Source organism: Eutrigla gurnardus (genome assembly GCF_963514095.1).
Source record: "Eutrigla gurnardus genome assembly, chromosome: 3".
Classification (NCBI taxonomy): Eukaryota; Metazoa; Chordata; class Actinopteri; order Perciformes; family Triglidae; genus Eutrigla; species Eutrigla gurnardus.
In genome coordinates, this window is record NC_139917.1 from 17,642,059 (window position 1) to 17,663,491 (window position 21,433).

Consider the following 21,433-nt stretch of genomic DNA (forward strand, 5'->3'; position numbering starts at 1 on the left):
TCCAAATATGTTGATTACAGCAGCTTTAATGTCGATAAGATAATTTAGAATTTAAAAACCTTACTTTATTTCAGTTTATTTAAAACTCTGAAGCCCGAAAGACATGTCTTTAAGTTAAATAATGCTGTGAATTCCGTGGTATGTAAATTCCAAAGTTACTCTTTATGTAGTGGTCAAATCTTACAATTAGGTATTGATTTGCTTTTATTATGAGGTTTTATTGTGGACTTTTTGTTCTTATACTCCTACATAAAAGAAAGCATAATGTACCAGAAATCAACAAGTCAAAAAGATCATACTTCCCCCTTGTGACTTTAAGTTAATGAAATCAGTGTTTATTACAATAATGCCATATCTCATTCATAAAACATGGGGCAATATATACAAACTTAATCATTGGGTTAAATTATAACTTGCACTTTTCTGGATTTTTAAATTAAATATATTAGATATAGCAGAACAATGTATCGTAACAGTTTATATTAGATTACAATAAAAGCAAAGCAAACTATTACAATCACCGGTGTCTCAATCATGTTTAAAACAACTTTTCCACCATGATCTACACTTTGGGTTATGACGCCTCCACATCCAATTCTTTTAAGTCCCGCTTGCAAGAGAGTGAGGCCCTGATGACAATTTCAGCTTGTTGCTCAGTCCATTTAATCAACTTTCATCCAGTTGGGTCGACTTTCATCCAGTTAGAGGAAAAGCAGAGGCTCCAGGGACCTCTAGCAGTTTGTTTGTTTTTTTTCTTATTAAGCCGACAGCCGTCTTGCTCGTACAGAAAACAGCGACATGGGGCTGAAGATATAAACATTCAAATGGGATCAACTTAGTGGAGGCCTATAAACCCAACCATCAGTCCAAACCCGGCCTCCACTCCACTGCAACTCCCTCTGCTCAGCAAAGGGAACAAGTCCGTTGGCTTTGGAGTCGTTGTGCACTGAAGCAGTTTACATTGATTCACAAGGTCCAGTTCTTCATTGAGAGTTGAAACAGGAAATAACATATTACAGTCGAAGTATCATAAGCAACACAAGAGAGAGATGCGACAAAAACAGAAAGTCACAGGGGGGTTCCTGACGGAGAACCAAGGCATGTGTTAGGGTGTCAGTAACTCAGAAGAGGGCATGGGTGGGGGGGGGGACCAGTGGGTGACATCCAGCTGGCCACTGGGAGACAGGACTGATATGCCACCTCATTGTAACTTGATGAGAGAGGAATTACAGGCAGCACAAACAAACACAGTCTCCCTCTGGGCCTCTGGTGCTGAGGAAGAGAAAACAATGAGAGATCATACATCAATAATCAGAGGAGTAAGAGGATCAGAGACATGCAGCTTTATCAGTTGAAAACAGAAATAGCTAGAATGAGCTCGGTTCCTCACCTGTTGCCCCCATGCAAGATCTCAGCACCTTGAAGGAACAGCATCGGGAACAGAAGCTGTTGCCACAGTTACTGCAGCTCCTCTGTAACACGGAGACAAAATTAAATATGATGATGTGATGCCTAAATATATCCTGATTATTGTCACAGTTTTCAGTCTCACCCTTTTCTTCAGCACTGAGAAAATGGCATTGCAGCTAGAACAGTTGCCTTTGGAGAAAAAGAGAGAGAACTGAATAAAATCTGTTCAGAGCAACGATGAGGCTAACCCTCAGACAAACTGTTCTTTTATCACTGAGGTATAATACGAGGATATAAACCAGTGGATGAGTCAGAGCGGACTGACCTGTGCTAGCGGTGGGGTAGCGTTTACGCAGTTTCTCTGTCAGTTTGGACACTTTGCTGCGTATTGGTTCGTTGCGGCTCAAGAGGCCATTTTCAGAAATGGTGTCATACTCGGGAGATCCAAGAGGCCCGTCATCATCCTCCTGGGGGAAGATAGACATAGAAAAATACAGTTACACACTGTGTAATCTGGAGTATTTTGGAGTATTAAACGCTGGCCAAGAAACAGAGCCAAACTCAAAAATTCATCGCAATTCATTGTGACTTTCAGCCAGTTTGGGTAATAAATGTTTGGCAAATAAATCAAACATGGTGATGGCAAGTAGTAGGGCCACTAGCGAGATAGACAAAGGTGGAAAATGCTTATAAGGCTGCACTTGACCAATCTGCTACACATAAAAAAACAAACCTAGAGCTGGTGGGGGAGGAGGGGGGGTTCTATAAAAATATAACAAGTGTTGTTTATACCTCTATCTACCTACACGCTCCCCAAGCAAGACTTGTAAAAAAAAGTCTGATCCACGCTTTCTGGAAATCAATAGCTAGGATCAGCTTGGCAACACATGTAATGAGTCCATGTTACAGAAATGGCACGAGGAAGGAAAAGCTGATTTCACAAATGCTAAATGTCTCATGAACAATGCCAGTCATGCAGACCAGAAATGAATGAGCACCCTGTATGTTGGGATGATTGGGGACAACAGTTATGGGCCTGTTAATTCTAGTGTTACTGTTACTACCACAGAACTCATGCCAAGAGAACAAACACGTGAACGATGTGTGGGGGACACTGGGAAATCCACTTACCACTAAGACCAGAGGGGTTTCCTTATCAGGGAGCAAACAACATATGAGAAATTGTTATCCAAAAACCCATGCTTCAAAAGGACAAACCACAAGATCATCTCACACACAGTTACAACACATGAAGTCTTCGTTCATGTGTCAAGTAGTTCTTGTGAGTGCGAGTTTACTGGGTGCCAGTGCAGTAGCCTCTACTAGACAGGGTGGGGGGGTGACACTCACCTGCAGGGAAACTGAATGTTCCTGAGTTCAGAGGACAGCAGAAAAAGAGGAAGTAACAGGAAATATGTCACGACGAGGAAGCTTTTTCACACGATCATGACCATTTAAGTAATGCGGGGGATTGGGGTGGGAGGCATCATCCATCACTTTTTGGCCATCAGCCGACACAACAACCCACGATGAAGCAAAAATAATAACCTAAGGCACCAAAAATGAAAAACAAAACTGATGCCTCTTCTTTTCTTTAGGTATTCAAACAACTTGCCAAAACACCCAAGGTGCAATAAACCTCAGATAAGCCAACATGAAATAAAATAAAAGACAACAACAACACAAAACATTGAAACTGGATGGACACAACCCTACAAAGTGTGGCGACAAAGAGTAGTATTTACCTCAATGGCATCCTTAAATTCATCATCAGGCTCTGCCTCCTCAGCTTCCTCCACACTGCCAGGAGACAGGTCCTGTTGTCACACACACACACACACACACACACACACACACACACACACACACACACACACACACACACACACACACACACACACACACACACATAAATGAACACACACATAAATGAACACACACGAACACACACACACACACACGAACACACACACACACACACGAACACACACACACGAACACACACACACACACACACACACACACACACACACACACACACACACACACACACACACACACACACACACACACACACACACACACACACACACAGATGAAGGTCACAGGATCAGCACCTTGGACAGCGGTCGTCCTCTAACAGATGGATCTGAATTTCTCGTACTGGTTAAATACATTGAGAGCATGGATAAACTGGATAAGAAGCTTACAGCCATGGTTTATTTTAATGTACATCACAACCACTTAATCCTTCAGCATTAGTAGGAACCCACATACACTTTTCTCCTCTCACCTCCAGACTAGTTGGCGTGGGGGTCCTGTCCAACAAGTGGCCATGCTCCTGTGCTTCACACTTTCCCTCTGAGGCCTTGGCCTGCCCCATGTGGAGCAGATTGGTAAGGTCCAACAAAACTGGAACCACAAGAGAAATAACACTTTAGCTTTACTCTCTTGCATGAGAGTTACGGTGCTTTCACACCCGTGGTTCGGTTCGAGGGAGAAAAATCAAACACTGTTGTATTTTAGTTCTGCTCTGGTTTCTGGCTACACTGCCTCGGTTAACTGAACCAAAGGTGCCCTGGTGTTTAGCCTCGCCCCCTCTAGACGAGATGAACTAACCTCTGCAGAAGTCTGGGTTCCAAAGGAAGATGGTGCTGTTGAGCACAGCGAGCACCCAACCCAGGGGAGCGACATACAGCAGGCAAGCCAATATTAGCATCCCTCCATAGAACCTGGGAGAAGATACGACACACTCAGACAAACCAGCATAGAAGTGGCTGATCAGCCAGTCTTACAATGAGTAGGTTTACAGTGAATGCAGTTAATGCTGTATCCACTGACTAAACTGACCATTCAATTAAGCTTGTACTAAATATGACCTCATTTGGTATAAGATTATCACAAAATGCTGTTAAAGTCCATGAGCAGTGTGTGTGTGTGTGTGCTTGTGTGTATATATAAACCTTGATGATTTGGTGTGATTATCCCAGTACAGGACCTTGTAAAAGGTTTCTGCAGACATGCAGGCAACGGACAGCATGTCATCAAGGTGCTTCAACCTGGTGAAGACAACAGACATGAGCAAGAACCCACACCTGAACAAACATGTACAAACGCCACGTAGACTCATGTCAGGTTAAGAGCCACCGTTTGTAAGCCTGTTCTAAAAAGGACAACGGATTGTTACTGTCATTATAGGTTAGTCTATTCATTTTGTTGTATTAAATAATAAAATACTTACAAACTATTTACTTTTCAAATTGTGTAAAACAAAGACAAAACACAAATGTAAAATCTGTAGAGTTCGAGACCACAAGAGGAGCTGAAGGGCAATGTTTTGTTGATTGGGATTTGTTTTAAACAGCTTTGCAAATGTTTTATGAGGTAGGATGTAAATAAAACAAGTGTGTAAGGCTTCAAGGATGCTCATTATCACATGGTTTGGTAGGAAACAAGTCAATGTGGGAAAAAAAAACATTTTTTTTAACAATGAAAACCCCACACTGTACCTCAGCCTTTGTAAAGCTGTAACCAAAAAGTAAATGCAAAAGTTGAGTTGGAGAAGCACTAACTCAATATAATCAATATATTTAGATGCAGAAACACCAAATGACGTTGCACACGGCAAAATCCAGCTGAACAGATTAGTCCTTTAATGGAACAAAATAAATAAATTGGCAAATATGTTTATACGGGATTGATTGTTTAAGTATTGCAATCGTTTTGGGGGGTTTTCAAGCAGAAACAGCAAAACATCATCAAGTTACCATCTTTTTTGCTATTTGAAGATGAATCAGTAATGATAATAATGATTAGTTGCATTATCTTACAGGTCTTTGACTTCCAGCATGGCCTCCTGTTTGGTGAGATGCACCGTCTGCAGGTCCTTGCGGTACACAGCGTGATAGCGCCTCCTGTTGAGCTCGGAATCTGAGGCGCTGCCCCCACACCTGTCCTGCAGGTAACCCAGGGCAGCAGATGCAGCCACTGTCACTACACCCACTGTGATCCAACCCACTGTACCCAGAGAGGCACAACAGTAAGTTAATAAATGATTTGTGTGTCTTTTAAAAACACCAAACAAAAGCCAGATCATTATTAAATCCCGAAGCCTCATCTTACCTTCATTAACTGTGCAGAAGAAGAGATTGAGGAAGATACAGACAAGCAAAGAGCACAGGGGCATCTTCCATCTAAAAGATGAAAAAACAAATACAACAATATGAATCAGGCTTCCTGCCATTTGCTAGATAAGGCCAAAAGCAATTATATCATATGGCGCTCAAGCGGGTCACACACACACATACACACCCAAGCAGGAAGCGGGTCAGCTCCACTGCATCTGCAGCTGGTTCTAGAAACAGAGCCATTCTCTTATAGGACACAACCATGTTGAGGAGGTCAAAGTTTGGTGTACACCCCAATTCAGAGGCATCCGGAGACCCGGGAGCCTCTGTGTGTACCAGCTCCCCCCCGTCCCCAGTACCATGCGAGAGATCCTGGGACACGCCGTGCACCGTCATCCCTGTACGTAGTGAGGAAAAGAAAGCAGGCAGGATTCAGAGGCTGAGGCAACTAGATTCCTGACTTGCTATTGTCTCCCCCCTACAGAGAAATACTCTACTTTCACACTCATTCCCCAATGAGACCAGTATGGCAGACAGGAAAAGGAAGGAGTGCAGAGGCTCTCACAATTTGAGTGCAGCGATATGACAGTTCAATTTATTAACAGGCCCGGGAGACTGAAACCTATTATTGCCTCATTAAAAAGGCAACTTAGCTGAATCTCCCTGCAGTGGTGGGAGTGTTATGTTATGTACTCCATGTATGCCATACCATCACAGGTAGGTGTGGCTGCAGGTGCAAAACAGGCTGTGTGCTCTACGTGACTGTTGGCCCACTGCTTGTTAAACAACAGCAAGGGCAAGGAAACCTGCTTGAATAGAGTGCAAGCAGCCCAAAACAAATGGAATCTCTATCATGCCACTACCATTGTAAAATGTACTTACATATAGGCTACTCCTTCGAAATGTATCTTTACATTTCTGTGAGTTCTTGTGACATCACTGAATTAGTTAGCGACTAGTAGGGTCTATTTAATTTAAAATGTTATGATCTTTGCAAAGTGACCGTACTAACAGTCAACTTCTAGTCTTCACTCCCACTTTTACTTGAGTACTTTGTTTGCCACACAAGTAACACAACCTGTAATATATACGTATTTTTAAGAGGGCATCCCTGATCATCCTCCTTTTGCAGTGACGTGTTTTCGGCCTGTCAAACGGGAAAGTTCACTTTGCTCGCTCACAAAATTACGCTGTTAGACATATTATTGTTACCCAGAGAGTATTGTCTGTTGGGTGAGAGGGAGATAACATACCCCGTTCTGAGTGTCCAACAGCAGCCAACTTGTGAAGCAGCACCAGCTGCGAGGAGCTCAGGCGGAACTAGCGAGTCCCACCGACATCTTCAGCCCGGAGGAAGGAAGAGCCCCCAAATTCAACCCGGTCAACATGACAGCATCCTGCTCTCCTGCACGAACATGAACCCGTCCCCACGACGCGGTTTAGATAACTGTCCGGGTGTCTGCAGAGAAAAACGACGGGTAGAGCAGATATTTGCTCCTAGCTGGCTTTGTTAGCTCCGTCCCGTTCCGAGAACATCCGCTTCCTCGTTTAATCCAGGCCGAACAATCGATAGCAGAAAGAAAGGGCCTATATCCAGTACAATCGATCACAGAGTAGGATGATCGAACTTTTTGGGCTATACAGTACAGTGTATTTATATAAACTCTTTTTTAGTGTGGAGGTCAAAGAAAAAACTAAGATGACTATCTAAATGCCGTAAATGTACTTAACTTGTTTAGAATAATCATTTTGAATCTGCTGGGGTTTTTTAAGTTCATTTACCTTATTTTAAAATGTACTTACATCTAGGCGACTCCTTCTCCATGAATGAAAAATCCAGACTATAAATATGCAAATGTTTTTCTTTCAAAAGTTTAACTGTAGACATAAAATGTCATTTTCACTACGTGTGTGGTGGAGACTTCAAGTTTCCACATCAATTTGCATATTGGGCCACAAAATCTTGCTTGTACATACAGTAAAAGTGATAAAATACGATTTTAGGTGAACACAAATGATGAGTTAAGAAAAACACTTTTTTGGAATGGAAGAGCACTTTAATAAGTAATATAATGCCTTGTTGAAAGCATTGAGGCAGTTACAGACCAGCACAGCGGGAGAACACTTCAACAGGGAAGAGGGAGAACTATGCTGTGACTGAGAAAGAGACTTTAGAAAGAGTTGAGGTCCTCTCCTTAATAGAGCCTCATATCCGACATGAAGTCAACGAGCAGTCAACTTTTAAGTCTCACCAGTCAATCTTACAAATGTGAATGTTTGATGGTCACAGTAGAGATTGCTGTGTTCTGCAGCACAAAGATGGAAAAACAGGCCATAAAGAGATATGGATGGAGACACCGAATCCCCAGAAGTGTCAGTAAACACACAAACCGGCCACTCATCTGCAGAACCCTCAATGACCTGCTTTGAAATGCAGCCATTTTAAAAAGGCACACAAACAGCCGTTCATATTATGCATGTTGGTACGGTACAACGCTCACATAATTTTTTTTAATTAATGAACATTTTCACACAGCGTAGTCGTAATAAAATACAGATACATTTAAACAAAAACAAAAAAACAATTGTCATGAATTAGAAACAACTCACTTCCAAAAAATGGCACTTAGAATTACACTTTTCACATATATCGGTGCTACTGAGCCATCATATGCAGTACCTATTTTTTTGTCTTTCTACCTTCCTAGTACACAGATTCATAGAACACCACTGAAATACAGCTAATCGTATTAGTTCCAGTAATGTAAAACTTTATGCTTTGACCTCAATATGATGCACTTGACAGTTCCTCTAACTTGAGATGCTACTTATCCATGGTCTCAAAAGATAAGGCTCGTTAGAAAAAGGTGACACGGTAGAGACAGGAGAGATCCTGTTATAAAATGTTCACCTATTATCTGACATTTATGGAACAGTCAGATAAATTGAAGGATAGACCAAAATACTGTATGTGGGCCATTTGTCCACAAATCTGATATTAATCAGTATGAATGACCCTACTTTGAACTCTTACATTTAAAAAAAATAAACATTAAACATCGTGAGCACTGCATGATACCAGATGTTCATCCATCTCATATTAAAAATGTGTCTCTACTGTAGCTGCTTGCGGTGTGAACGCTGGTGGAATTTAAGCCCCCCACAGTTTCTGAAGGACTTCCCACATTGTCCACAGACGTAAGGCTTCTCCCCGGTGTGGATGCGGAAGTGCCGGGTTAGTGCCCCAGAGTGCCGGAAACACTTGGAGCAGACCGAGCAGGTGTACGGCCTCTCACCCGTGTGGATGCGAAGGTGAGTCTTGAGGTTCTCCATGCGGTTGAACTCTCTGTTGCACTCTGTGCAGCGGAAGGGGCTGCAGCCCGGCGGGTACAGCTGCAGTCTGGTCCTCTTGCTTCCGTTCACGGGCTGCTGATAACACTGCTGGGGCTTCTGCTGGCATTGGCCGTGGTGCCGTCGCAGCAAGCTAGGCAGGTGGAACGTCTGGCCGCAGGACTTGCAGGCATAGTGGTTGTTGATGGCGTGGTTGTTGATGGCGTGGCCGACGCTGCGTCCTACACGCACATGGACATAATCCCGCGGAGTGGCTTCTGGGACGGGAGCTGGTTCCGCCAGCTGGAAGATTTTGGGGAAATCTGATGAGAGGGATTGATGATCTGTGGAGGGTAGTGGTCGTTTGCAGGTTAAACTGAAGGAAATCATCTTAACATACAATTGAAAACAGATGATTTAGTTGACAACTTTTTCCAGTTACAGATAATCCTCAACATTCATAGAGTGAACTTTTTTTTGTATAAATCAGTCATAAAAACACAGCAAATATATTCACATGCAGTAATTTTCTCTTAGCCATATGGTTAGTCATATTTAATTATGTTTTTTACATTTGACAGACGAAGTTATAAGAATTCAATGGTGTTTAGCATCCAAATTGGAAGTTGGATGCCTGAAGACCATAGTTTGATTATCACATGAATATCATGTAAAGTGACTGCTTACATATTTAACTGATCACTTCAAAAGCAATCAAAAGGCCATGGTCCGAATTAAATATGACCGAACGTATTTTCTTTTAAGTGCCCTGAGGTCTAAACACTGAGCATGTAGGACACCACTGTAAAAAAAATATGTAATTTTACAGGAAATATTCCTCAGATTTTTCCTGTTTTCCAATAAAACAATGAAATGCCAAGTAGATTTACAGATATGTTTAGTAATTTCAGGCTTTATGTTTAAAATCACAGTTAATTAACCATCATTTAAGATTACATCAATATTGTGTTTTTTTAATGGCAATTTATTGTATTTGTACAGCTTTAACTCTAATTTTACATACAATTTTCTGTATGTTTTCACAGGTTTATTACCATTTTCCATAAGACAATGTAATAACTGTAAATTAACAGATACTAGGAGTAATTTAAATATTTACCTTTAGAATTACATGTAATTACCAATAATATAATATATTATTACAATGTTTTTTGAAGGTAATTTAACATGTTTCTTTCATATTCAAATGTAATTTTACATAAATGTGATGTAATTTTACAGATCTTTTCTGATAATGATAATTAAGAAATGTACGTAAAATTACAGAAATCTGTAGTGTTTTCCATAAAATTGCAGGTCATTAAGCATGTGTGGGTTAAGGTGATTTTATGTTGTTTTTTTTTAGAGGTAACGAGTAGTATTTGTACAAACACAAACGTAATTTACTGTACATTACTGTATAAAAACAATTTAAAATATATCATTTTACAAAAAGTGCACTTTAAATAATGTAATTTTACATGAAGTATTCTGTATTCTAACAGATGTTTTGCTTTTTTAAACAATAAAATGCATGTAGATTTACAGATATTGGGAGTAATTAAAATGTTCACTATTTATATGGTATTGTATAAGTACACATTCCACTGTAATTTTTACAGGTTATCGCCATTTTCAATAAGACAATAACTGTAGATTAACATATATTAGCAGTAATTTAAACATTTACCCTGAAAATTACAAATAATTAACCATAATAAGATTACATTATTATTGTTTTTAAAGGCAACTTAACATGTCTTTTTCATATTCAAATGCAATTTTACATCATATGTGATGTAATTTTACAGATCTTTCCTAATAATTGTAATGAAGAAATATATATAAAATTACAGAGTAATTACAACCTAGTTATTTCCACAAAATTGCAGTTTATTTAGCATGCATCGTTGAAGTGTTTTTTTTTTTTTAACTGTACATTACTGTAGAAAGACAATTTAAAATCGTATTTTACGGAACATGCACTTTTAAAAATGCAGTTTTACAGAAAGTATTCTGTATTCTAACAGATGCTTTGCTTTTTTAAAGCCCCAGTCGGCAACATTTTTTTGATCATATTCACCGATAGAACAACATAAATCATCCAAAATCACAGAAATCACCAGTCATTTGTTTTCCTTAAAATTGCCGGTAATTAATCATGTGTTCAAAGTGTTTTTTTAAAAGGGTAAATAATTGCATAAATAAAACATACATGCATCATACATAAAAGTAATTCACTGAAAACTACTGTAATATATATATATATATATATATATATATATATATATATATATATATATATATATATATATATATATATATATTACAGAAAGTACTAGATTATTTTCTAAGATTTTTCCGTGAAGTACAGATCATGATCATGGGTGTTGTTTTCACTACCATTACTGGTTAAAATCAGATTTGATGAGATATCAGTTTCCTTTTTAGTTTATAAATCTGGACTTGTGGTGTTTTGTAAACCCATGGGGACTGGGCATATTAATATGCAGGACACCATAATAAAGATGTCATTCATTCAACCTATCTATCTGACATCAGTGATGCCAACTTAGCAGGCCTTCGGCTAAAACTATCTGGACTGCTTGTGATATTTAATGTAATGCGAGAGAGAAGCTGCTCTAACTTATGCCTCTCCAAAAAGATGAACCATCTGCAACAGCAGAACAGGAAAAATTGGACAGGCTCCATATTTATAAACACATTTAATTAGTTTGTTCATTTTGAAACAAAGTACAATTTGAAAACCCCTGTTCTATGAGCATCAACACCTTCATAAACTTTGGTGGACAGAAAATGAATCTCTTGTTTACTGCATACTACATAAATGTAGAATTCAAGAACAAATCGTGACATAATATGCAGAACTGAAATTTTTCCAAAAAACGTTTCTTTGCAACAAGTCAAAAATGTTCACAGAAAAGTAAAATGGGGGGGGTGCCCTTTCCAGGCCTTGTCCGAGGGGAAGGCCACTTCAAAACCAACTTAAAACGCCATCTTGTTTACTGTGTCAACATGTAACATAGAATTCAAAAATGGACAAACTTGGGACTTTTAACATGAAACAAAGAACTGACTTGGTACATTGTGAAAACTGAAAACCATGAAAACCTTAAGGAATGTCAGGATGGCAGTTCCCTGGGGTCCCTGCCTTCTGGGTCTCTGGATCTTTTCCAGACGTTCTCCCAGACTGTTGCTCCCATGCATTATCCTACAGGTAGAGAAGACATTTGTTGAGATATGTTACAGACAGGATTGGGTTAGATAACTTAGAAATGTAGTCTGTTATTGAATACACATCACATGGCATTTTTTTGTAATTAGTAGGTTACTATAACCCACTGGATTACAAAAAAGGTAACAAATGTAACAATAAATGTAATTATCATTCAGAAGGAATGTGTGGTGGCGGAGAGGCCGGGCTTATGCAAAGAGCCTCCTATGGTGACGTCACCATAGGACACCAGAATCAAATCCTTGTGTCTTTGAGTGCACACTCTTGTGGTTTAAACAAAGAGGCCAAATGAAAAAACTGAGCAACTTTCAAACTCCAAATTTTCAGGCAAGTTTCAACTGAGGTCCAACTGCAATATACATGTATTAACAAGGAAGAATGTGATTTCCAGGTAACAGATGGAACGCGAAAAAATGTCCAGATATACTACGGGCGATGTCACAATAAGGACCAGATGGAGCGGAGTCACAGAGGTGCTGCTTGCCGGCAGACAGCATTATCACATCTTGCTCACTTCACTGGTATGGACCACACTGTAGAGACTGATATATTGAATATTGAAAAAGAAGGTGAGAATCTCTAGATGATGTTCTGCTTACACTGGCTGTGTGACTGGTCTATAAAAACCAAGACGTTCTGCGATGCAGACACTAACCACACTGTCTGCACACGCAGGCAATGTGTCCTGGACTTAAGACCTTTAATGCACGCAAAGTGACCTAAGCAACTTACCCATTAAGTACTGCATTCAAACTCTGCAATGCGGTTGATAAGGGTCAGGACTTTCGGGTTCACTGCATTGCTCTTCTTCTTTTCATGGCGCTCTACTTTGGAGCCCTTGTCAGGATTAATCTTAAAGATGCACCTGGACAGAGTGGTAAAAAATAGAAAAACTGTTCAACAAAACATAATCTAAATCAAGATTTCGGACACTCACAGATCGTCTATTTGCGTCATGACCATCAGCGGTAGAGTCGTGCAACGGTAATTTTTACGTGTGTGTGATTGTTAGCAGAAAGTAGTGAATATGCCATGGACACTAATTTTTCTCCTTCCATTCTAGAATTTTGAGAGCACTCTATAGTGGATATATTTACACACTCAGCATTCACACACTTAAATAAAATGGTGCAGGGGACCCAGCCTATTAATTTGTGTCCACTGTACTAAAAATTGTTTTTTGGTCTTATCTTTTGACTCATTTGAGTTACCCTACTAATTCCTGATGTGCTCTATAGAGGAACTGGCCTTTCCAATGATATGTCATGTGTTTAGGTGGGATGATGGGAATTTTCTTTTCATGCTGAGACAAAATGGAGACTGTAGCAAAATGCCCATGCTGGGAAAAGACAAAAGATAAGTCAAATATTGTTAAGATATAGGTTGTTGTTTTTTTTCTTTTTTATGAACATGTCAGGAATTATAAATTGGTGTCAGAGTGTCGTTAAACTTTTTGTTAGGAAAAATAGCCTTTTTATGACTGTCAACTGTAATGGACATGAGAATGATTTAATGGGGTTAGCTAATAGATAACTAGCTTGCTAGTTCTTTGTTTACATTCAAATCTCTTCCCCAAAACATTTCTTTGTGGGGTAATAAATATGTTGAATGTATTTTCTATGTGACGTAATTAATGTAACATATAAATACTTGTTTATAACAATGTTTCATTCAACCTCTTAAATGTTTTCACTATTGTAGGAGGCAGAAGAGGTCCTGGAGGAAGATTTAGAGGTGTCTGTCTGTCTCTTTCTCTGTGTATCTGTCTGTCTGTCTGTCTGTCTGTCTGTCTGTCTGTCTGTCACAGAGGTATTTCTCCAGGACCCCAGTCCTTTTATATATACTGTGTATATCATGTACTCATCCCGGCAGCAGCCCCCCATGGCACTCAAAATTTCCCTGGAAATTTCTTGTTTAATGTAATTTTTTCTACCTACCTATACCTATTTCTACCTATTGATAACATACTGTTATGTGGTCAACGGCAAAACATATTTTTTTTAAGTGTACACTACATGGAGAATAATTTCAGAATTTTATTTTGCTACCAGACAGTCTTTCTGACCCAGTCAGTAAATCAGTCTTTTTTAGGAGGCTAAAATATGTTACTGCTGACCCCATCCACAGCATTACATTGCTGAGTGTTAGTGCAGGTACATGTTTCTCCACACTGGGGTCATGCAAACAGCTTCCTCATACAACCCCTCTTCAAAATATCCTAAATATCCCTTAACCTACAGAAGAGTTATATTATGAATACATCTGTATGTGTGTATGATTATTCATGTACACTTACCTTTGAAGAAACTCCATTGTGGACCCGAGTTCCACTGGGTAGTGCATATTGAAGATGAAGAAACACATGAACATGCCAACCAGTGCGTCAGTGAAGCTCTTCAAGTTATCCATCATCACCTCCTGGTCCGCTGCCACCATGAAAGCTGTTGCAGACAATGGACTCTCTCCTGTGAATATAAAGGTCATCAGTAAATCCACCCATTTAAATTTATTTATGTAGGGCACACACATTCTATTGCCACTCACTTACCACATACAACAATGCATGGTGTGGGTGGCAGGTGTTCTGTCTCAACCTCCACAGCGATGCATGTTCTGTCAACCATGTGTAACATTCTTGCACGGTCCTCTTTGAAGTGTGAAAGTAGCATCAATACTGCCCCACAGGGTCCACCTCCAGCTTGGATCTCTGCTCTCTGTTTTGCAGCTACGCTTGTTTTCTCCAATGGAAGAGACTGAAAATATTCCATGACTCTCGCCAATTTTGAGGCCATGGCCTCCTCAAATCCCTCATTGATGTGGACACCAGTCAAGAGTTTGAAGTGTGCCTTCATGCCAACGAGTGAGAAGAGGAGAGGCCATTCTTCAGTAAGGGCCTGGGTGTCCTTACGAGACATAATGTCATTTCTCTGAGACATGAAGGTGTCTGAGATTAACCGTTCTATTTTTTTTTCATTCCTCTCATTTTCCAGGAACATTTTTTGCATGTTTTTTTTCTTCTTCATCTGTGCTTCCACATTCACAGGTCCAGATTCCAACTGAAGACAGCCATAGGAGCCTTTCCGTTGCTTCTTATATTTTGGTACAGTCCTGATGTCATCTGGGATGATCCTCTTCTTACCCACCGTCTCATTTCTCTTGTGGTTATCAACTCTGCACTGAAGTTGTTTTGTTAGAGAATCATAGCCGCTTCCAACGACTTCACCTTCTATGATGTCTTTGAAAGACTTTGGATATTCTAGGACCATCTTCCGTGCAACTTCACTTAAGTGCTTCTTCGCTGGTGTCTTGCAAGTGGCAAGAATTTCAGCTGTAACAATGCGAATAATTTCCCTTCTTTCTGTGGCTGTCGGCCGCTCTTGATTGTGTAATTTATTCTTTACAACGGCTGGCAGCATGTTCCAAGGGACTTGAAAATAGTAGTGCCAGTCACTGCCCAGTTTTCTATTGGGACTAGAGCATTCACTACCAGATGTAGAGGAGATGCAGCTTCCAAATGAGGTTTGAAAGGGTTTTCCTAGAGTTTGAGGTGTGCCTGGGCTTCCAAATGAGCTTTGAGAAGTAGAGGGGATGCTTAGGCTTGTAGGGACCCGGGGTGTTTCTTGAGGTTGGGGTGTGTTTGTGAAATCCTCCTCTATGCTTGAAGCTGCATCAGTCTGAGCTGAGAAGACACCTAAAAAGCACAGAGACATACATAACAATGAATAGTAGACCAACAATGGCACTGGTGGCAATATACTCATATTACAGATTGAGCCTCGACTTACTTTTAACATGTGCAATAAGCTTCCTTGCTTGAATGGGGGTGAGCACGCCTGCAAGGTCATTTATCTGGATAAGCTGCATATCGTCAATCGTTTCCACCCCAACATCTTTGAGGACATCCATCATAATGGGTTGCAGTGTAGCTGGCATGCTACACATTGGTAGTGCTTCTTTAACAAAAGTGGCTATGTCATCCATGTCTAAAAGGGAGTAATAAATGACTAGTGAAAAAAAATTATAATTTTGCAGTGTCAAAAGTGTCACTGTTAAATTTTTTCTCTTCTGTGCATCATCTTATTCGATAAGATTATATTCCACCTATAATGCACTGCACAACAGGCTGGCTAAAGAGACTTCCATCCCTAATGCTCTATTTTGATCAGATGAACCCCCATTTTTAGAGTATGACATTAGATCATTGACCTTAGCTTGGATTAATAGAAGGGTATTTTATGAGTACAATAATGTCATAGCAACCAAATTCTTTCCAAATGGAGCTATTCAAGTCATCTTGTGAAAATTCTTCTATATTTTAATATCGCAATATATATATCGCAAAAAATAAATAAATCGCAATGTCAGTTTTTTCCAATATCATGCAGCCCAACCATCACTGTAACATTCCACCGATATGGTGTTTTACGGCAGAGTGGCCAGATGGAAGCCTCTCCTCAGTGAAAGACACAGGAAAGCTGGCTTGGAGTTTTTCTCACAGTCAGAGTCCTTTTAGGTGCTCACGCACAGTATGTATTGCCCAAATTGAATGTATTCTAAAATGATTTTTACATTTGTTTCATTTGCAAGAAATAGTTAAAGTTTAATAGCCATGACCTAAGTCCAAATATTGCTGATCGTCTTCATAAGCTGCTCCTGTGCTTCACAATTGTGGAACAACATTCATTGCATTGAGAAAAAAGGCCTCAAAATTACTCTTATTGCACGAAACAGGCAATAAGTAGATTCTGCTAGTATATGTTACTAAAACCTATGTAAATTTCTCTGTAAATGCAAATTTTAATCGCCATCCCACAGGGATACGTTGCTTTCTCACTGCGGTGAAAACAAATCCATACCACACATACACAATGTTGACTTACCTTATAACAAATGTAGACATCCTTGTTTATCTTCTTTACGTTGAGTTGACTGGTCAACCACACAGCTTAATCCACCAGAGACATTTAGCTCTGTTTAGATGGATTTTAGGAGATGGGATGTCGGGGATAAAATATACCCCATCGCCTATCCTCTCAGGACACCTCGTATCCGAGTTGTATTACCCCTGCACATCCCTTTTGATGGCTTCTGGACGAAACCAGGTCCGTCTGTTTTTTTTGTTTGTAGGTAGGTAGGTAGGTCGTTCTTATGCTGATGTTACTTATAGAGTAAAGATGTTTCTGTTTCCAGTTTTGCCCTGCAATTAATGTATATGGAGGTCTAGTCAATGTAACTTACTTGTAGAGCACAGGAGCAGCTGCTGAAGAAGCTGCTCAATAATTTGGACTTGCAGTATGAACAGTACAACATTAAGTTAAAGGGATAGTTCGGAATTTTGGACATAAGACCTATTTTCCAAGTCAGCCGGTGTGTTCGAGACGTCTGGAGACGTTTTCAAGTAATTTCATTCAGTTCTTCTAGTTGCCGAGTTTGCTTATGCTATGGCTAGCGCAAGTCAACCGTTCTAGCTAGCATGGCATTAAAAACACTCATACCGACTCCACAGTGCACCCGAGGCAAATCAATTGTAACGGCAGACTATCGATGGTCATATCTGTGTTGATAGAATGTTTGAAATAAATACTGTATTGTATGTAGTTCTGTGATCCAGTTATTTACTGTAATTTTACGGTATTCGTTTGGAAACTTTGCTGCCAGTGCAGTGTTTTTTTTCCAGTGTTTTTTTTCCAGTTTTAATACTGTAAAATTACAGTGATTGACCAGAAGGGTATCTGATTTATAATGTTTTTGACATAATATGGATGTTATTTTACTGTACAATTTACTTTGTATTTTTACAGTTATTGTATGTAGTTCTGTGATCCAGTTATTTACTGTAATTTTACAGTATCCGTTTGGAAACTTTGCTGCCAGTGCTTTGACCGTTTTTTTTGTAGACAGTGTAGATTAACATCACACACGCTTAAACTGTGGCTATAAAAGTGACTTGAGTGGTTATTTTGTTAGACTTGTTATGTTTTGCTTCTTACCCAGAGCCAGCCTGGCCAGAGGAGCGTCTGAGTCTTGGCACTGAATATCCAGCACTTCTGGTTTCCACTCCTCCAGCATTTTCAACTGGGCTTCTGTCATACACTCTGGGCTAAAATCTTCGATCTTGATCGAGTCCAAACAGCAAGCGGAGTCGTCTCCCTCCTCTTCTGGCCTCTCCTGCTTTACTGTAAACTGCTTTGACGAAGCTTTGACCTCGTCATCGGCACTGGGAAGTGGTGGCAAGTTATAGTGTTGAGCTGCCACTTCTCGACATGACTGCTCCATGCTTTCTACTCTCACCACACATACACGAGACATCGCGTCACTGACTTCTGTGAACAAAAAGATCACAGGGTACACACAGTCAGCAAGGTGACAGACAATTTACATTTTAGTAAAGTTAAAAGTATTCATTCTTATGATTTAAAAAAAATGTTATTCCACCTAAAACCATTTGCATTTAAGGTGGTGATACATGGATTGCGTTAATTTAAGGATTAACAGAACTGGACCAATGCTACTGTAATAGACCAAGAGTCATCCCAAAATACTGTGTGCTTTAAAACAGTCATCAAAATAATCTAAACCTTCTATATGTACAAATAAATGAACGGACCTGTTTGCCCTTAAGCCATACAGACTTCTTGCATGCAAACGGAAATTATAGCAACTATCTGTGCACACTTATATGTGAGGGGAAATGTATCACATTATGCTGACCTACAAGTCAGGACATGATGAAAGTGGTCAACGGGAAATAAACTGCCAGGCACACGTACCTCTAGTCAAGACATCACAAGCAACAGCACATCCATCGTCTCCTCCTTCCCCACAAGCAGCATCACTGGCATGCAGAGTCCTCACATCACCGCCTGATCTCTGCTCCTCCTGTTTGGGCTGAGGGTCAGGGAGCTGGTTCGCACAGCTGGGACCGCCGAGAGGAGCGTCACCTCTGACCCCCATGCAGCTGTTCACGTGGCCCACGTTGGGGTCTCGGCTTTTTCCATTGGAAATAAGCTGCGGTGGTGGATCCGTGGGGTTGATGCCATTCGGGACCAGCTTTGTAGGTGGAGAGCCGCCACCTCTTTCCTCCACGCACGCAGAGTCCAGCAGGGCTTCGGCTCTCTTAAGTCTTTGTCTGAGGGACTCGTTCTCCCGTCGCATGTCTTCATAGGCATTTCCTGTTTTACCTACAAGCTTCGTCACCTCCCGAACTGCGATCTCCACGGCACACTCAAACGCCCCGTGGATGGCCGCGGCGAGCTCCTCTTCCAGACACAAAGCGGCGCCGGCTCCGGCTGGTTCGAGCCGCCTGCTGGTCCCGGTCTGTTGCGGGTTCATGGTGCTCCCTGAAGACACTTTAGCTCTGTGGTTATTAAAACCGTAACAGGGTTCGTCAGCCATGGACGCCCTGACCGAGCACGAGCAGCCCGTTTATAAGCAAACAGAGATTCCACTTCCGCCGACAGTTTCTGACACCTAGTGGCCACGAGGCAGAACTGCACCAGTTAGAAGAAAAAAAATAATCAATCGACGAGATTAAATCGAGAAACTAGAGTTTATTATTATGTTAACAAAGCGGGAAATGTTCAAATGGCACTTTAACAGCAGGCATATTGGTTTGACACGTGTAAACGATGCGTTCAGGTCCTCGTCCATCAGTCACGAGTTTTATAATGGTCTAAATGGGCGAGTATCCAGCCAGAAGGTCCGAGGACGGCCGCAGTCATCGTGGTCAGCACGAACACAGATTCCTGTAGGACACAATGTCACTTCCGTCATTATCCAGAAACAACAGCACACACAATTGAAGACATTTCCAAACCACTGTTAGCAGGGCTCCTTTGTAAACCTACCGCCGGGCCAATTTTATCTTTAGGTGGTTTGCCGTGAATGTAACCTGCTTGTTGCTGAATCGTCGCAGCTGCTCTGTGAGACAGAGCCCGTCGAGCCTTCAGCAGGCCAGCAAAAATCCCACTCATGTTCGGCTTTAGAAGATAAAGGTCCGTAGTTCTGCTTCTGAGACAAGAGAAACGAGCGTTGGAGTGTTTGGGGCGAAGGTAGAAGTAGCCTTCCTGCAGCACACCTGTTAATTGGTATGCTTTTGATTAGGTTGCCTTCAGGTGCTATAGGAAGAAACATAAAAGCTTGGTTTTGTTCTTACAACAGTTTCTAAAAACCGTAAGGCCCATGTTTATAGAAATGATTTTAATGATTAGAGAGTCACTCTTTTATTACACTCGTGCAGAGGTACAAGTGATAATGATTTTTAAATCAAAAAGTTAAAAGTCAAAATTTTCACAAGTCGGAAAAGAACATTATATTTATTTTTGTCTACTGCATAATATCAGGCCACTAACTTAATTAATGTTATTTGTAGAATTTGATTCCAGTGGTGGCTGCATAGGATTGGCCTATGTGATCACAGTCTAACATTGGGTTCAAGTCCAGCGTGCTGCAGTACAAATACTTCAACATGTAGCAAAGGAACTGCTTTGTTATTGTGCTCTGAGTTGTGATGTGTAATAGTGGATGGATGGATGGATCCTCTTTTTTTGGCTTCTTGTAGGTGTTGGTTTTATGATTTTATGTGTATACGTGCATATTTGTATCTTGTGCGAGCAGTGCATTTATTTTATTACTTTAATCTTTCTATTGTGTACTTATTCTTTTTATTGTGCTTCTATTGTGTTATCTATTTATAGTGTTTATCTTTGGTTTGTTAAAATCGTGCTATATAAATAAAGCGGATTGGATTGGATTAGATAGTACATCAGGAAGATGGCCCCAAGTGATGATCTGCTAAGTAAATATCTCAGACAGCAGAAACCCAATTTTGAGGAGGAGGAGGATGAAGAGGGGGAATGATCATGGAAGCCCCAGGACAGCGCAGAGGCACTAATCATGCAGCACAAGAATAGACACTGAGAACTAGATCAATAGAGGCAGAGGTCTTCCACACCAGACAGGACCCCTGCAACAGTCTGGTCAAGCAGATTCTCCGGAAAGCTGCAGTGGTGTTGATATGTTCTCAATGATGAAGGCAAAACCAAATAAGGTTATATCATAAGACAGGCTTAGCCAATGACGGGTGCGATCCTGCTGTGAAATCTTGGCACAAACCTAAGACAGGCGCAGTCACTGTCTCATTCAGTCACAAGTGCTTGAGCTCAACGCCACTGTGAGCAGGCACAGTGTGCGAGAACGTTCTTGTCCAACGTGCAGGAACACAGGACATCCAGGACTTTGTCAATTCTAATTTACTTATGAATTGACCTGATAACACTAACTATAATGTAGATTTTTTCCTTTCTTTTCA

General features: G+C 40.5%; 2 protein-coding genes across 9 annotated transcripts; both read right to left on the reverse strand.

The window, feature by feature from the left end:
- Positions 1-257: 257 nt before the first annotated feature.
- On the reverse strand, positions 258-7,084 carry zfyve27 (zinc finger, FYVE domain containing 27). 3 transcript variants are annotated; one of them, XM_084002127.1, is made up of 14 exons: positions 6,791-7,084; positions 5,722-5,935; positions 5,533-5,603; positions 5,241-5,427; positions 4,374-4,469; positions 4,030-4,142; positions 3,704-3,822; positions 3,156-3,227; positions 2,761-2,781; positions 2,542-2,562; positions 1,736-1,877; positions 1,553-1,599; positions 1,391-1,472; positions 258-1,272 (listed from the first exon to the last, which is right to left on the reverse strand). In XM_084002127.1, the coding sequence occupies exons 2-14, from the start codon at positions 5,931-5,933 to the stop codon at positions 1,202-1,204; spliced, it is 1,254 nt and encodes a 417-aa protein (XP_083858253.1). In that variant the 5' UTR covers positions 5,934-5,935; positions 6,791-7,084; the 3' UTR covers positions 258-1,201. The 3 variants fall into 3 exon arrangements, with proteins under 3 accessions (XP_083858253.1, XP_083858254.1, XP_083858255.1); XM_084002128.1 differs by lacking the exon at positions 2,542-2,562; XM_084002129.1 differs by lacking the exons at positions 2,542-2,562; positions 2,761-2,781 and having other exon boundaries at positions 264-1,272.
- A 514-nt stretch (positions 7,085-7,598) lies between these two features.
- Positions 7,599-19,594, reverse strand: LOC311010788 (uncharacterized protein). 6 transcript variants are annotated; one of them, XR_014596831.1, is made up of 8 exons: positions 18,894-19,594; positions 18,114-18,446; positions 15,909-16,106; positions 14,672-15,814; positions 14,420-14,588; positions 12,856-12,988; positions 11,973-12,099; positions 9,078-9,211 (listed from the first exon to the last, which is right to left on the reverse strand). XR_014596831.1 is itself a non-coding variant. In XM_084005432.1 (7 exons), exons 1-6 carry the CDS (start codon positions 19,516-19,518, stop codon positions 12,859-12,861), a joined length of 2,565 nt encoding a protein of 854 aa, XP_083861558.1. In that variant the 5' UTR covers positions 19,519-19,594; the 3' UTR covers positions 11,286-12,099; positions 12,856-12,858. The 6 variants fall into 6 exon arrangements, 5 of the variants coding, with proteins under 5 accessions (XP_083861561.1, XP_083861560.1, XP_083861558.1 ...); XM_084005432.1 differs by lacking the exon at positions 9,078-9,211 and having other exon boundaries at positions 11,286-12,099; positions 15,909-16,073; XM_084005431.1 differs by lacking the exon at positions 9,078-9,211 and having other exon boundaries at positions 11,288-12,099.
- Between the last annotated feature and the right edge of the window lie 1,839 nt (positions 19,595-21,433).